Source organism: Odontesthes bonariensis, chromosome 11 (assembly GCF_027942865.1).
Source record: "Odontesthes bonariensis isolate fOdoBon6 chromosome 11, fOdoBon6.hap1, whole genome shotgun sequence".
Classification (NCBI taxonomy): Eukaryota; Metazoa; Chordata; class Actinopteri; order Atheriniformes; family Atherinopsidae; genus Odontesthes; species Odontesthes bonariensis.
In genome coordinates, this window is record NC_134516.1 from 6954532 (window position 1) to 6968898 (window position 14367).

General features: G+C 44.0%; 1 protein-coding gene across 1 annotated transcript in view; it reads right to left on the reverse strand.

Annotated features, from left to right (window-relative positions):
- LOC142391535 (SH3 domain-binding protein 4-A-like) overlaps positions 1–13344 on the reverse strand; it is a 38645-nt gene extending 25301 nt beyond the window's left edge. The window contains exons 1-3 of the mRNA XM_075477369.1: positions 13102–13344; positions 3107–3257; positions 471–2821 (exon numbers count right to left, since the gene is read on the reverse strand). Of these exons, the coding sequence (XP_075333484.1) occupies positions 471–2821; positions 3107–3227 (2472 nt within the window). The 5' untranslated portion in view covers positions 3228–3257; positions 13102–13344. The remainder of the gene's footprint in view (positions 1–470; positions 2822–3106; positions 3258–13101) is intronic.
- Positions 13345–14367: the final 1023 nt, after the last annotated feature.

Sequence of the window (14367 nt, forward strand, 5' to 3'; positions counted from 1 at the left end):
TCCTACACCAACACACTCCACTTCTAAAGCAAAAAGGCTCATCATGGCGTAAACTGCTCATCTTTCTCATTTTATGACTTCTAGCGTAAGCAAAACACCACAATGGACAAATTAAAAAGGTCAAAAACTCAACTTCTAAGGAGAAAAGGGCTCTAAAATGCCTCTAAAATGGGAAATACCAGTTGCCTTGGACGTCAAAGTACCTCGAAGCAGCTGTTGAGATTGCCCTCCAACCTTTATTGGCCAAACACGATATTTAGGCTTTCAAATGTGTGAAATAGCAGCTTATCAGTGCAATAATTCTGGACTGTTTGAACATCCAACAGGGGAAGAACCACAGAGAAAACATCGGAAAGTATCGGGCTACTGAACTTGAACATTTACGACAATGAAATTAACGCTTCAGGAGACATAAATCAATCTTTTGTGCTCCTGTAACACTTGATACTGAACCGTTTACGTCAGCTTACCATCATGAGTTCCCTCTGAAAGGACTTCCTCTCCTTGTTCTCCATGTTGGTACATTCCTCTTTGAGCTTCTCCAGAACCGAAGCCACCTTCTCCGGCTCGTTGTCCAGTTCGGTCCGACAAAAATAATTCAACGGTAAATTCCCATATCCAAGGGCATCGGCAAACGCCCTCCAATTGCCCACATTCTCCATCAGAACCGTCCTCACGGACGCGTAGATATATGTAAGGAATTTGCAAGGCCTGAGGATCTGCTCCAGCAGCGCCGTGGTCGTCAGGTCCGGCCCACACCAATAAATGGGCTTAACCTTACCCAGAACCAAAACATTCTTGGCATGAATAAGCCCCATCTTGCCCTGATAGTATCCAATGTACCACTCTTTGGTCCGCAGCTGCCCTCGCAGTTTGATTTTCTCCTCGCTGAGCAAAGCAATAACATCCCCCTTCTTGTACTCCAACAGATACGTACTCTTGTGCTGCCTGATCACCGTTTTGATCAGCTTGCCGAACTTCAAGTTGGTAATGCAACGATCCTGAAACTTTGGGTATTTTGAGGTAATGGCCAGTGGTGACAAGACAATTTTATCCACTTCTTTCTTTTTGAGAAACCTCCTCTGGCCCGTAATCCTGGCCCCGGTCTTCGGAGGCGGCTGCGGAGTTTGGACGCAGAACTGTGTGAGGATGCAGCCGAGGGCGTCCTTGACCTGGACCCTGAGAGTGAAATCCGAGATGCTGCTGGGGTCGTGCGATGTGATCATGAACAGGAGTCTGCTGACCTTCCCCAGTTTTACCTGAAATCCCCGGATCACGCCAGTGCCCTCGCTTGGCTTCACCTGATAGTTGGACATATTGGAATACAATCCGATCTGCAGGTCCTGAGGGAACCCCAACACAAACTGGTGCTTCCCCCACAGCTGGAGGGCGACCGGTGGGGTCGAGGAGGCCTGCCGCCCCACCTCGGATACCAACAAGGTTTTGGGTGCACAGTCATGCCCAAACATGGCAACAACAGTCTTGAATGAAGGGTGGATGTGCTTGGGTCCGTATACACCCAGAGTAACTTTCCTCTGCACATGGTCCCAGACAGTCGTATTGTGGCCGATGTACTGCGACTGGACCACAACAGCTACATACATGCACGGCTCCAGACTATCCAGCTGCACCTGGACTGTGTCCTTGTAAATGTAAGCATTGGGGATGGGTGTGTAAGGCCCTTCCTTACAATCACTCCGAACACAAAGCACCTCAGCAGTGTGACAACTCTCCGTCTTCAAAGTCACCAACACTTTAATCTCCAGCGTTATGAATGACTTTGTCTCCATGTTGCTGAGCTTGATCTCGACCACGGGGCTTACGGTGGAGCAGTGGTCGCTGTTGAGTTCCAGAGGGGGGTCCAGTAAGGCTTTCATGGAGATCTGCTGGTGGTCTCCGTGGCTGACGTGGCCTTCGGGTATGTGCACGCTGATGTAGGTGTCTGGAAGCTGCACTACCCCTCCGTTACTGTCCAACCTGCACACTATGTTGGTCTCCACCGGCTGCGTCTGTCCCCACCCGGGACTCTGGCCCAATGAGTCCAGGTCATGGCAAGACCGGGCGAGCTTCCTGTGGTTCAACCAGGCGGTCCTGAAGTCCTCTCTGCTCTGAAACTGATCCGGAGAGGGAGCCTTAAGGCCCGTGAAGAATCCGGACGAGGGTAAGGTCGGATTGGACTGCGCCTGCAGGACGGACAGCTCTGACAGACTGTGGGAACGTTTACTCTTAAAGAAGGGATTATCTTTTTGGAGGTTGGACACAACGTCTTGGTTTAAGTTGCTGGGGTTGATGGAGTTACGGTGGCAGCTGCTGAATCCATTGCCGATGACCGTACTTGTTTTAAAGCTAGAGCAAGACGATGGCGACACCAGAGAGTCGAAGACGATCAGATCTGCAGAGTTCCTCACACTTACATCTTTGCAGTTTTGATTTAGCGGACAGAGAAAGGGGTTTAAAGAGAAACTGTTGTTGTAAATCGAGGCAGGCTTCAGGCTCATCCCCGTCCACTCTCCAAGACCTCCAAAGTCTTTTGACCCGTCCTCGTACCCATCCCCTAGACTGTCTATCATCCCGCTGTCGCTGAGGGAAGAGTTCCTGAAGTTAATGGGCTGGACGTAAGCGGCTGGGATGTACCCCATTTCTGTGTTGTTGTGGGCGTACCACCACTCTCCGCCGGACGTGTCGAGCACATAGAGGCGATCCCCTTTGGAGAACTTCAGCGTGGTGAAGCTGTTCGGGCAGTAATCCTTGATGGCAACCACTTCCTGCGCAGCTTCGTAGGAGGCTCGGGTGTCCAGTCTTAAGGCACTCGGGGAAGGCACTGAAAAGGAAGGACAGCACAGTCTTGTTTGTACTGATTGCAGATGTTTTGTTTATGGTTTGGCCTTTTTTAACAGATAAAGGGAACCAGGTGGTGGTACGATGGGTCACAAGTAGAAGCGTTTAATGGTTCAGTTTACTCTGAAAACGCTTAGATGATGACAAACTTAAGCCAAAACTACCCCCAAAACGTTTATTTCTTATCATCTGAACAACAGATCATTTTAATTCCAGAGATATTTAGTAACAATAATCACACAGAACATCGTTTTTGTGAAACACTGACCTTTAACATCATTGAGGCTGGCTCCGGTGACCCCTTCACTGAGGTCGATGAGCGTCCCCTCAGACTTACAGCGAGGAAGGATGAGGTTGTTGTTCACTCGGATGATTCGATGGGCAGCCATGGCTACTTTGGCTCATTGGCAGCGTTTATACTGGACGGGAGACAAAAGAACAAAGACTTTCAGGACGGGATGAACCGGCAGGCAACAGATATGCTCAAACCGACGTGCATCTATGCAGAGAAAACAGCATGAAAACACTGGCAGAGAAAAAGCATTGATCTTTTTGGTCACTTTTGCCTCTTTTGGCGTCAGTTTGTGCATCTTTGTAGACATTTTCCGTCTCTCTTTGGTCATTTGTTTGCCTCTGTGGTAATTTGACACACATTAGTTGAGTTTTTCTTTATTATATCTTTACTATTCTTTATTATTTGGCACATCTTTGTGGCCATTTTTATGTCACTCAGCTCATCTGATACAGTTGTGTGGTCATTTTGTTTATCATTGGGGTCACTTTCTACCTCATGTTGGTCTTTTGGTACATCGTCAGTGTTTGCATCTTTGCTATTCTGCTAAATCTGTGTAAAATCTTTATTTTTGGGGTAATTTTCTGCTTCATTGTGGTGATGTTTTGTCTGTTTGTGGTCATTTGAAACATTTATTTTCAATTTCTACATCTTTTTATTTATTTGGCACATCTTTGAGGTCATTCTGTGCATCGTTTGTGGCCATTTTTATCTTATTATGGTATTTTGATCCATCTTTGTGGCCGATTGGCAAGTCTTTGTGGTATTTTTTAGATATTTTTGTTGTTATCAAGCGCATACTTCATTTTCTAAACCACTAACGTAATCAAAGGTCAAAGCTGCAGCACCAGAAAATAAGATTGGGGTGGAAGTGAGAGCGTGGCTGAACAGGGAGTTTTCTGAATCAATGCAAAGAGTACGAGTGCTGAAGTCAGGGGGATAGAGAAAGCAGTGATTTAGGAGAACAATCGAAAAGCAATAAAGACATGAAACCAGAAGAGATTTATACTCGAAGTGAAAGAGACGATGAAGAAGGCCAGAAACAGGCAATAATACAGAGAGGAAACTGTTTCTGTTTCCCTTCAAAGTCGCTCTACTGAAGAGGAGAAGGAGGGACGAACTGCATTAGAAATATGATCTGCAGAAACATTTTGAATAAACTGTGCAGACGTATCGTCCGTCGTTAATGGATGAGGCTAAACACCGTGACCGATGATGAACAAGGTGAAAAGAATGATCCATGACGAGGCTCCATCCTGCAGAGCAGATCCATCAGCTGCTGTAAAAGCTGCTGGAACCCGAGTGTTTTTTATTAAAAAGTCCTGAAAGACAGACAAAGAACTAACCTGGTTTTACTAAATCTGAGTTTTTCAGCTATTAGATCAAATCATTCCGTGTCATATTTGGGTTTTGTTTATATCTGCCATATATGTGCCGATTCCTTCATTTGTGGCAGGAGTTGCATGATGATGTCATCGTGTGAGGGGATGACTCAGTACAGGGGAGCTGAAGAAACCGCTGACTGAACACACTTTGTTGTGAGGGTGGGCAGTTTCATCTCTTCGCTGCTGACACTGAAAGACCTAAACTTCCTTAAGTAAGAAGTAGAGTCCAGGGCTGTGTTCCAAACTGCATACTTCTCCTACTACTCATACTAACTTTTTGAGTTAGTATGCGAGTTTGAGTAAGCGAGAAGTTCCCGGATGCATACTAGATTCTCCGAAATGTTGGGTATGCATCATGAGGTTACTACTCATACTCAAACTACCCAAGATGCAACGTAACGTGACGTCGCCGATCGTCATTTCCTGTCAAAACGGCAGTTTCAAGCTAGCTACAACGAGGGTAGGTTCACTTCCTGTTTTCAAAACAAAAGCACCAATTGTATCGTAATGGCTCTCCCCATGATAAAAGGCAACGGGTATTTTATTTTGTGAAAATAACCGGAAGTGCGTTGCTCACTGCGGCTAGCTTTAGTAGCACCGAATTCGTGGGAACAAAATTGTAAACAGCCGGTATTTTGTCAGGTTTTCAACACGTTGGGGATCTAAACGACTACTTTCTCACCTGAAAATGTTTCAAATGTTGCTAAAGTTTACAGAGTTTAGAGCTTAAGAGAAATCAGCTTCAGGCCGGCTGATTTTGGCTCGAGCAGGAGCGAAATGCATTGTGGGTAAACGCTCTGTATACTGTCTGATCGATGAGTATGCAGTATGTAGTATGCGGTATGCAGTATGGAAGTATGGAAGTATGTAGTATGTAGTATGCAGTATGGAAGTATGGAAGTATGTAGTATGTAGTATGCAGTATGCAGTATGGAAGTATGGAAGTATGTAGTATGCAGTATGTAGTATGCAGTATGCAGTATGGAAGTATGGAAGTATGTAGTATGCAGTATGCAGTATGCGGTTTGGAACACAGCCCAGGTGAACACCTCCTCTCACTTCATTTGATCCAATTAAACCTCCTTCCTGCCCACAGACTCTGGACAGCGATCTTGTGTTTTACATCTCAGATTGTATTAAACGAGGTCCTCGTCAGAGTCGTCCGTGCAGAAGATGTAAATCTGATTAGAGAAGAAGCAAAGCGTCCCAGGTGCCTTCATTATTGCTGCAGGTCGGCGGGGACGTCTGTGCGTTTGCACACTAATGATGTCACTTTAATCCGGTTAAAGCGACGCAGACTGGCGGAAATGCGTCTCACTGATTATCACGGTTACAGACGTAATGTGGATAGATGAGGGATTTTCATTCACACGCAGCCGTTTGTTTTCATAAAGCAGAACTTTTTCAGCTTTCAGCGAAAACCAAACACAGAAAATTAGCTTTAATTAGCAACACCGAAGAGAGCAGCTTCCCTGGAGGAGCAGGGGCATAAAGGCTGTGAATGCTGCTTTCAGATCCCATCATCTGAAGTTTGATTAAATGAGCAGATATTTTGCAAAACAAACCCCTCGTTTTAGAAAGCAGAACGCACCGCAGATTTAGAACAGAAACTGAGAGCTGAGAACTGAGAAAAAGTCAAATATGCTAAATTAATTTGTTAATTTAGATGCAACACGAGGGTTTCAAAAAGGTTTCTTTGGCATTTATCCCTTAAAATGAATTATTAAGGCACCAAAAACAGAAGGAAGAGGAAGTTTTGTTCTCTGAAACTGAAGTATATGAATAAATAAATCAGTTAATATGAAAATAAATTCCACTAAAATTAAGAAACTAAATCATTTTTATAAGAAATACTTTGAAAATCTGTATTTTTGGTTCATCCGCTCCACCTTTTTCCACCTAACGGGACCTGTGGTGATCTGTGGTGATCTGTGGTGATCTCTGGTGATCTGCGGTGATCTCTGGTGATCTGTGGTGATCTCTGGTGATCTGTGGTGATCTCTGGTGATCTCTGGTGATCTGTGGTGATCTGTGGTGATCTGTGGTGATCTCTGGTGATCTCTGGTGATCTGCGGTGATCTGCGGTGATCTGTGGTGATCTCTGGTGATCTCTGGTGATCTGTGGTGATCTGTGGTGATCTGTGGTGATCTGTGGTGATCTCTGGTGATCTGTGGTGATCTGTGGTGATCTGCGGTGATCTGTGGTGATCTCTGGTGATCTCTGGTGATCTCTGGTGATCTCTGGTGATCTCTCTGTCTCGTCTGCAGACTTAATTCCTCAGAAGTGAGGATTCAGTGAAAGGGAATCCTTCTCATCGGAGATCGAACTCCTCCGTGGTGACATTTAATTTTCCCGCTCCCATCAATAAAACGCCTCCTCCTCAGGAGAAAACGAGCACTCAGCGGGCGATAAGAAGCCAGACGCTGCCTGCTCGGAGGCGTGGAGGAGGAAAAACTTCAGGAGAAAACCATCCGGGGTTTGAACAGAAACGACTGGAGGATCCACAAAGCGGACTCGTCTTTCTGTTCCCACCACAGACAGACAGAGAGCTCTGCAGCAAACTGCTGGAGGGCTTTCAGGTTATCCTTCCTCTAAATATCAGATTGCACTCACACAGAACCCGAGCTTTATTAACTGGTTTCCGTCTGAGAGGATCGAGGAAAGCATCGGGGAGTCGGAGGTTTAATTAGCCCAGAGTCGGTCGGGCTTAATCCCTGGATGTTACTACGGTAACAGATTCCAGAGTTTATCATTCCTGCTGTAAAAAACGAGCAGATTACAGGATGTAGAATGAGGCTGGAAGCCGGGAACATCTCTGATAGAAGGTCATATTTCAGCCTGCAGTTCCCTGCAGAAGCCTTATACTTACTTATACTTACCTCGTGAATCTTTTAAAGGGGACTGGGTCAGTAGTTCTTTCTGGAAAAACAGCAAAAAGGTGATTCCCAAAGAGCTGTTAGCTGAAAACTAGAGGAGAAAATCCAGCAAAGACCCGAGAGATGCATCTGGACCTTCAGCTGATCCATCTGCTGTTGGCCCAAGCCTCATCAGAAATGGGCTCCATGGAAGGGTGGCTGTCAGGAAGCCGTTCTTAAGGAAGGGAAACAGGGAGAAAAGGCTGAGCTGTGCCAAAGGACACAAGAAGTGGGCTGAAAATCAGTGGCAGCAGGTCTGATGGAGGGATGAATCCTCCCCAGAGCCCGGACCTCCTCACATATAAAGCTCTTAATGACCGAGCTCCATCATATCTTAAAGATCTCATTGTAAGATATTTTCCTAACAGAGCACTTCGTTCCCAAACTGCAGGTTTACTTGAGGTTCCCAGAGTTTCTAAAAGTAGAATGGGAGGCAGAGCCTTCAGTTATCGGGCCCCTCTCTGTGGAACCAGCTGCCGGTTTGGGAGGCAGAGCCTTCGGTTATCAGGCCCCTCTCTGTGGAACCAGCTGCCAGTTTGGGAGGCGGAGCCTTCAGTTATCAGGCCCCTCTCTGTGGAACCAGCTGCCAGTTTGGGATGCAGAGCCTTCAGTTATCAGGCCCCTCTCTGTGGAACCAGCTGCCAGTTTGGGAGGCGGAGCCTTCAGTTATCAGGCCCCTCTCTGTGGAACCAGCTGCCAGTTTGGGATGCAGAGCCTTCAGTTATCAGGCCCCTCTCTGTGGAACCAGCTGCCAGTTTGGGAGGCAGAGCCTTCAGTTATCAGGCCCCTCTCTGTGGAACCAGCTGCCAGTTTGGGAGGCAGAGCCTTCAGTTATCAGGCCCCTCTCTGTGGAACCAGCTGCCAGTTTGGGAGGCAGAGCCTTCAGTTATCAGGCCCCTCTCTGTGGAACCAGCTGCCAGTTTGGGAGGCAGAGCCTTCAGTTATCAGGCCCCTCTCTGTGGAACCAGCTGCCAGTTTGGGAGGCAGAGCCTTCAGTTATCAGGCCCCTCTCTGTGGAACCAGCTGCCAGTTTGGGATGCAGAGCCTTCAGTTATCAGGCCCCTCTCTGTGGAACCAGCTGCCAGTTTGGGAGGCGGAGCCTTCAGTTATCAGGCCCCTCTCTGTGGAACCAGCTGCCAGTTTGGGATGCAGAGCCTTCAGTTATCAGGCCCCTCTCTGTGGAACCAGCTGCCAGTTTGGGAGGCAGAGCCTTCAGTTATCAGGCCCCTCTCTGTGGAACCAGCTGCCAGTTTGGGAGGCAGAGCCTTCAGTTATCAGGCCCCTCTCTGTGGAACCAGCTGCCAGTTTGGGAGGCAGAGCCTTCGGTTATCAGGCCCCTCTCTGTGGAACCAGCTGCCAGTTTGGGAGGCAGAGCCTTCAGTTATCAGGCCCCTCTCTGTGGAACCAGCTGCCAGTTTGGGAGGCAGAGCCTTCGGTTATCAGGCCCCTCACTGTGGAATAAGCTGCCAGTAAATGTCCGGGAAGCAGACACCCTTTCCACTTTTAAGACCAGGCTTAAAACTTTCCTTTCTGATAAAGCTTATAGTTAGGGATGGCTCAGGTAATCCTGAAACATCCCATAGTTATGCTGCTATAGGCCCAGACTGCTGGGGGGCCTCATCTGTCACACCTTTCCTCACTTTACTCTCTTTATGTATATGTGACATTATTGTGGTCATTAACTCGTTTCCCTGTTCCAGCAGGTATCCTTTGAATGGTGTTACAGTGGGTTTTTTCCCCTCTTTTCTGTCCTCTCAACCCCCAGCTGGTGGAGGCGGATGGCCACCCTTCCTGGTTCTGGTTCTGCCAGAGGTTTCTTCCTGTTCAAAGGGAGTCGTTTCTCTCCACAGTCGCGTCAGGCACGCTCAGGACGGGAGATTGGACCAAAAAAGAAAAACTTTTCAGTGCAATCTGTTGGTTTCCTTAGCTAGGAAATTGTTTTTGAATTGGCTCTATATGAACGAATTGGATTATTTTATGAATAATTATGATTCCAATGAATTGAATTCCAATTGGCTTGAATTGGACTTTATTATCTAAGTGCCTTGAGATGACATTTGTTGTATTTGGCGCTATATAAATAAAAATGAATTGAACATTACTGAAGCAGTGTGGGATCATCTTGGCAGAGAACGTGTGTCAATAAATCACTGCAACTATTTCCTGTTTCCCTGGAAACGTATAAAAGGACCCGAGGAGACGAGAGTGCACCTGCTGCTGCGTAAACACTTGGATAAAACCTCCAACTCTGCTTCATTTAAGGGTCTCCTTCAAGTCAAACGACCCCAAACGGGACCGCGGAACCCGCCTCGTAGGACGTGACGCTTCATTACAGCTCAGCTCTTTTATCTTTTAGGAAGCAGACGGCTGGTTTCACTCAGAGACCAAAACAAACATTATTTACACCTGCAACTCTCAGAGGAAACGTGGAGGAGCTCGGGGGGGGCAAACACGTCCTGGAGAGCTCGCTTTCTGCCAAATTAAATCAAATTCCTCTCATCTGTGGCTTCACCTTTAATTGTGATTAGTGTCCCGTCATTTCCAGAAGGATTTAAACCTGCTGCAGAGACTCAAGGAAGCAGCAGAAAGTGCCGACTCCCTGCAGATTTTCATGGAAACTGACAGCTAACATGAAGCTTTTTAGACGTTCGCCTTCAGGCTGATCCCGAAATTAAATCAAAATCTAATCACAGAAGTTGTATACGTCCCACATCTGTTCATTCATGTCGATTTGTGGAAAAAAGGCAACAAGTAGCTCCAAAAACCCTCGTTTTTTGGTGCTTTCAGCTCAGATTTCCTGCATTTTACATTAATGCCGGCGATGAATAATTTAGTAAAAGACAATAAAAAGCTTCCCCGCAGAGACCTGCAGGAGAGAAATGAGAAACTTTCCACTTGGCATGGTGTCAACTTCATTAGTGAGCGTCCAAAGCTTCGAATCATCGGGAAAATTCACCTGTAAATGACTGCAGTCAACACTCTGCATGAGTTTCCAGGTAAATGAGCACCAAGTGCCCCGCCGTGCTGAGGGAGACTTCAGCTCTTTAAGATGTGGAGGCACCGAATTGTTTCATTTAGACTTTAAAGTGTCTTCAAAAACAGGAAAACTATAGAAAATGGTTTTACAAAGTGGTAAATTTCCAGATAAAATACCTGAAAAGCAGCATTTTGTCACGTAAATGAGAGGTTTTTATGCAACAGTTTGTGCTCATGTGACGCAGCTTTACGACAACTTTCAGCTCTAAAAATGATTTGATAATAAGACAGAAGAGCCAGCACGAAACTTAAAGTTTCAGATAGAAAAACGTTGCTGCATGATCGTTTGTCTACATTTAAAAACGCCTTCAGGCTCCAGTTTGTGTCGCTGTGACACAAAAACCAACCGACAGACTTTAAAGTGTCGGCACGATCGTTTATTTAATATCAGAAAGACACTTTTTTGGCTTTATTTAGTATTTTAAACTCGAGTTCGTACAATTATCTTGAACAATTTAGGCGCAAAGAACTTAAAACAACTTGATTTTTACAAATAACTTATATCGGAGGTCTCCGTCTCTTGTTTAACAGGCTAAGACAGACATTTCTTACCTTCAATGAAAAAACAAGACAGAAATGATTGTATTTGGAAACATTTTGGAGGAATTAACCGATACTCTTTGAGCCTTTGTTCCCCCACTGTTTATAGCTCTTTCTTTTTAAATTAGAGAAGCAAGAGATCCCAGTTGCATCCAACTGCCAAAGCAGCCCGGAAAAACACTCATACCTTCCTGAAATTCTTTATATTTTTGGTCTTGAACAGTCATTTCTCAGGTTTTAGAAGACAACAATCACATCTCTGAGTGGCTGATTGTCCGTTTTTGAATTTCTTTTAAGATTCTTTTACTTACTTTTACAGTTTTAAATGGTTTGGCACCCACCTGCTGGACTTTAACCCCTAAAACAGCACTTAGATCATCCAGCCAGGGGGATCGGGCTTTCATAGTGGCAGGTCCTCGACTCTAGAGCAGGGATAGCCACATCTGAGGGCCGCTGGCCTGCAGGTTTTAGATGTTTCCCTGCTTCAACACAGCTAAAACCTGCAGGACAGCGGCCCTCGGATGTGGGTATCCCTGCTCTAGAATAACCTGCAACTCGATGTATTCTTTTAAATCCCATCGGAAAACTCACTTTTTCACTTTGGCTTGAGTTTGAGTCCCATCGGGTGTTTTATGTTGTGGTGTCTCTTGGTTCCAGCTGGTTTTTTAGTCTATTTAAATGTATTTTATGTTAATGATCGATGACTTGTTGCTTTTAAACGTGCTTTAGAAGTAAATAAAAACTTATTTTCACTTATTATTCAAATTAAATGATGAATTCAGACTTTAAAGTGTCGGCACGATCGTTTATTTAATGTCAGAAACACTTTTTTGGCTTTACTTAGTGTTTTAAACTCGAGTTCGAACAATTATCTCCAACAATTTAGGTGCAAAGAGCTTAAAACAACTTGATTTTTACAGATAACTTTTGTTTTTGCACATTTTCGTCGAGGTTTAAATCTTATTGGTCTTTTTCTGCATCCATAATTATGCAAATACTCCTGTTGTCGTCGTGGGGAACTTTGCTTTTGTGGGTTTTATGTTCTTAGCTGAGCCTCCACATGCAGGAACAACCTCTGTGTTCAAAGTTGGAAAGTTGGGTGTCTTATTCCAGAGCACCAGCGTTATTACACTGATCTTTGATTGAAACTCGGTTGCAGCCACTGAATCTATTCTGCTGAATCCAACGATCTGATGAGGAGTCACCGGAAGAAGAAGACAAGAGAGAGGAGGCAGACACAGATAAGATGATTGAGAAGACAAGGAGGGGAAGAAGAACACGAGGAATTCAGGAAAAGGCCAAAAGGAGTAAGAGGGGAGGCGAGAGACTCTGAGGCTGGAGGAAGACTGGACAGTCTGAAAGAAGAGGACAACAAGAGGACAAAAGACAAGCAGTCGGCCTCAGGAGGACGCGAGAGTCCTTGAGAGGTGGAAAAGGAGGAGGACTGGCTTTGAAGACGGGGAGGAAGAAGAGAGTGAGGAGAGGTAAAAATCGAGAGACAGAGGAAGATGACAACTGTCTCTGAAAGACATTTCTCCTTCTGAAACTCCTGGCTGTTACAAAGAGGATTTTCAGCTTATCAGATGACCTTATTGGCACGATTAAGGAGGCGTGTGCACGCCTGACCGCAAAAGGTATTTGTTTGCATTTTCCTCCTTGTACACCTGAGCTTTCCTTTGCAAGCTCCGTTTCAAACCAGCATATATGTGAATTTATAAATTAACAACAAAAGAAGAAGAATACCACACAAATATTAACTCATAATATTCCATAAGAACATCTTATGTTCCACTAAAGAACCCATTCAATGTGAATAGAAGCAAGATAGAAAGAAAATATGTTTGATAATGTAGCAACAAACTCACTGTGAAGCAGCACTGACATTTGATAACATAAGAAGTAATCATCACAAAAGACCTGGAAGGGATATCTACATTTATATCACGAAAACATTACCGATAATTCCCATGTGAGCTAAGCCGATTTCAAGCAGACACATTGTTTTACCAAATGAACATAGTAACCGTGCAGGAATATGGCTTCAAAGACCAGCACGGGAAGTAAAATCTAAATATCGCTGTAAAGAGAACTGACCTCTGGCTGGCTGGAAGCCCGAGCGCTCAGACAACGTGCGAAGTGGGCAGAAGAGCTGATGGAGAAGCCGGCCACTCTTCTTCTCTTTCTGATCGTGTTTGTCTCGCGTCATTTGTCTCTAAAGTTCAAGCAGAAAGAGAAAGAAAGCGACAAAAAAGAGTAAATTAGAGCCCGTTTCCAGTTGTATAAGTTTGTGACGGTAATAAAGGCGCAGCTGCGGAGGTAACGTCCGTGCCTGCTCCGGTCTGACGGAGGACTGATGGAGAGAGCCGCTCCGGAGGGGAGAGTGTGATGTCACGGCAGGGGCGGGGCCAAAGCTGAGCCACGAGCCTGTACGTTACCTGTATAAAATAATAATAATAATGATCATAATAATTAATAAGTACCGTGTGACCAAAAGCGTCGAATTAATCTGGTTCATAAAAGGTTACTTTGTTTAATCAACCCACTCAAACGCATTCACAATTTGTCTATATTTTTATATTTTAAACCCACATTGTCCCACAAATATTTCCATAAAATCCGTGCTTACAATATCAAGTAAAAGATATGAGGTGAGAATTTAAACTTCTGTAAAAACAAAAGTTTAAATTGAATACAACGAGGCTGTAACGGGACAAATTTATGCAAAAAAATGTTTAATTATTGTATAAAGTCTAAACTATCATAGAAAACAGTCAAATGAATAATTAAAACAACAGTATATCCACAGACATTTATAAAATATAGACAAAAGGGACTTAAATGATCAAATTTACAATGAAAATATCAGGAAAAGTCTAAATTGTGTTCATTTTTTCATGTGAAATATAGAAAATATTGAAATAAAAAGGGAAAAACTGAGAAAAAACTGGAAGTTGAAACAACTCAAAAGTAAAAAATTATACAAAGCAGAAAGTATGTTGAAAAATAATAAATACAAAGTCAAAGTTATGAAATAAATTACAACAAAAAAAGAATTAAAAACAGGATGTAAACTTAAGATATTCAATAAAAAGTAAAAACTATTGAATAAGTTAAAACATTTAAAAAAAATAAATCTTTCAAAATCATAGACAATTTGAATAAAATACACTGTGGTGTATATTCAAAGTATTAAAATGAAGATATATTAATAAACATAATAAATATTTTAATGTAACACCATTATACGAAAAGTCAAAATCAAGAAACAAATACTCAAAAATTACTAAATGGAGTTAAAACAATTAAATAAATAATTATGAAATAAAGTTAAAATAGTGTGACAAAGTTAAAAGTTAATAA